Genomic DNA, 3166 nt, shown 5'->3' with positions numbered 1-3166 from the left:
TGGAAACTGAGTAATGTACCCTCAAATCAACTCCATTCAGTATTACTGAGGTACGTTAATGTACTCAACAGTCAGCCCACGGGTCACATCCAGCCTCAACATTATCAAATGGGAAATCGACATTGCTTCTGAATGTTCATGTACACTGAAATCAATCCCATACTTCCAAATTATTCAGAAACGGCATACCAAATCTAAAATTTTTTGCATAATTTTAACCAGTCTCCTTTCCCTCTAGTGCTAATGCTAGGGCGCTGCATGAGCAACCACAGAGACATGGGATCTGGTCCCATGGGAACCAGGAGGTAATCACGTTTACATAAAAAATGGAAATCGTGATTCGGGGATTGTTTTTTCAGTCTGAAATGTATTTTTTACTCCATTAACATTTCAGTTTAGGGTTTGGGTTTGGTGATAGAGTAAATAAAATATGACTTTCTGTTGACTTTATTAATGATGATGATGGTAGTCCTTTGATTTCGAAGATGACGCATCTGCTTTCTGCTCGAAACATTGGTCAGTCGGTGGCCATGATGGGGTGATACTGCACCACTTGAGGTTGTTCTTCAAGTTGTCCTTGTAGCGTTTGAATGGACGGCATCATTTGCATTGTCCCTTTTCTAGTTCTCCACAGAACAGCTGCTTGGGGAACCGATCGTGGCCTGACCAGGGGTGCGTTTCCCGAAAGCATCGTTAGCCAAATATGGTCGCAAGTTCCGTCGTTACTAACATAGTCCAACGATTTGGTGTTTCCCGAAACCATAGTTCAAACGAACATTCGCAAACTGCATCGCAAACTTTTGTGGTTGGAACGACAGCTCTTGACCTGTGGTTAGAAGCATAGCTCCTTGTTAGTTTGTTGCGTCGACGTCATTGATTTCGCAGCAGCTGGGATGTGTTCTATTCAGACCTATCGACCCTATAGCCTATTTCTTTCGAAGCTTTCACCATCCACTTTAAGTGATTTGGATGACTTAAAGTCGAGGTGCTCAGGTTTTACACAATTTGCTTTCTTTATTGCAAATTATTTGAAACGATATAATAGCGTGACGATCGCAATTATTCTCCCTTCGAAGTGCACTCCGAAAGGATTATTTTTGCCGGTTGGGACGCAGGCTTGGTTTCGTTTGTGCGAAGAAACGGTGAGTGTGCAAGTGAGTAGCTTTGTTAAATTCCCAAAGACAAATTGTCATATAACAATATTTTACAAAAATTATTTTAAGGGGTTACCCTTAAATATTAAATTGTATCTGTAGCCTACACATATACGCAACATATGCAGTGCTTAACGCTAAGGAAACGTAGGCTAATTTACATACGTTAACATAGGCTATTTAAAATATTACACACTAAAACTACAGTATTTTTTATATATAGTCAATGAATGAAGAAACATTTTATAAATAAGCAGTTTTGTGTAGTAGAATATAATATTCTCATGGCGTTATAAGAAACAAATACATATTTATTGTTTGCAAAAGTATTTAAGTGAAGTCTGCTGGGGGGAAACATAGGCAAATAAACAGTATTATTTATTAACACAAGTTATGTCAGATTAAATGAAACAAATAATAGAAAACACAGTATCCAAACTGTAAAATATTAGCCTACCATCCAAACATATTCTGAATTAAAAGTTCTCTGACTTCTGCTCCTGCAGGATGCATTCTGCCTTGATGTGGGTTCAAAGGATCATCATCATCATCAGAAACAGCATCTTCCTCACCATCGGCTCCAACGGCACCAACTTCCTCCTCAGGAAGCTGGACATTTTCCCTGACTGCAATGTTGTGGAGAATTGCAGTAACCACAATAACAGAACAGCTTTTGGTGGGGTTTAGCTTTAGGCCACCACTGGACTTGCTGATGCAGCTAAAACGTTGTTTCCACAGTCCTATAGTCCTCTCCACTATAGAGCGTGTCCTTCCATGGGCCTGATTAAACCTTTCCTCTGCAATGGTGGCTGGATGCTGCACAGGTGTCAAGAGGTAGGGGCGAAGAGGATATCCACTGTCTCCCAGCAGCCAGCTATCACCAAAGCCACCTTCTTCAGCCATCTGGCAAATTGCAGAATTGGCCCATGCAAAAGAGTCATGTGTGCTTCCAGGCCATTTTGCCACAATGTCAGTGAACATTCCCTGGTGATCACACACTACTTGAACATTAATGGCTGGATAGCCCTTCCTGCAAATGTACAAGTGCTCATTTACCTTAGGGCTTAATACTGGGATTAGGGTGCCATCAATGATGCCAATCACTCTGGGGATGTTGTCAATATCATAGAATTGTTGATTGGCCAGCTGTATTTCCTCAGGAGTTTTGGGGAAAACCAGGATGCTCTTCATCAGCTGTAACAGCAAAGGTGTTACTGTTGTCACAGTTTTGCTGACTGAAGACTTGCTGAGCCCCAGGCTATCACCCACCACCTCCATAAAACTTCCAACAGCAAAATAACGCAGTGTAGCTAACAACTGCACCTCTGGACTTAAGGCGTAGTTTCTTCTTGTTGCCCTCTGAAGGTGTGGTTTCACTATCTGAAATAATTCAAGAATCTTGGTCCTTGGAAGACGGAATTTTCTTAAAATTGCATCATCAGATAGTGAGTCAAGAGGGGTAAAATTTGTCCTTATGTGGGCATTTATATAAACTGATTGACTTCTCAGCCGCCTTCTGTGCTCCAGCTGTAAGAATCTTTGTAAAGCTGCCATTGTTGAGCACTTGAAACACACAAGTGTAACTTTTATTAGGAGAGGCATTAGTACACCTGCTTTTGATGCACCAGAGTTAATAGAAACACCTTAGCTAATAATCATTCTAAATTAATTTAATTACTACAATTCATTATTACCATCTTTGATTTGTTATAGTAATATGGTACAACATTAATATATTGTATATGTTGATTTGGTTTAAAATAGGCTGTTGTCTTTCTGTTATTTCATATTTTTCATTCTTCTCTTAAGAATGGTCTAAGTACTTAAGAGTGTTTTGTGTTATGTTTGGCTTATATTGTCTTTGATGATATTAATGTTGTGAATTAACAAAATTTTCATTTACTTTATGGTTTATTTATGTGATGGTAGCTTACCACTTCAAAATAAAAGTTACATTCCATATGTTTCATTATCAGGCTTGGTCACATTATTCAGGTATTTAATAAAGGATG

At 39.2% G+C, this 3166-nt stretch overlaps 1 protein-coding gene across 1 annotated transcript; it reads right to left on the bottom strand.

Annotated features, from left to right (window-relative positions):
* Positions 1–1607: 1607 nt before the first annotated feature.
* Positions 1608–2708, bottom strand: LOC127638064 (putative nuclease HARBI1). Its single transcript, XM_052119399.1, has one exon. It carries the CDS (start codon positions 2706–2708, stop codon positions 1608–1610), a length of 1101 nt encoding a protein of 366 aa, XP_051975359.1.
* Between the last annotated feature and the right edge of the window lie 458 nt (positions 2709–3166).

This window comes from Xyrauchen texanus, chromosome 46, assembly GCF_025860055.1.
Source record: "Xyrauchen texanus isolate HMW12.3.18 chromosome 46, RBS_HiC_50CHRs, whole genome shotgun sequence".
Lineage (NCBI taxonomy): Eukaryota > Metazoa > Chordata > Actinopteri > Cypriniformes > Catostomidae > Xyrauchen > Xyrauchen texanus.
The sequence above is the reverse complement of the archived record's forward strand: the minus strand, read 5'-3'. Positions and strand labels throughout refer to the sequence as shown.

Bases quoted from the DNA above. Each gene is read 5' to 3' on its own strand.
- LOC127638064 (XM_052119399.1), bottom strand. From the start codon at position 2,708: ATGGCAGCTTTACAAAGATTCTTACAGCTGGAGCACAGAAGGCGGCTG.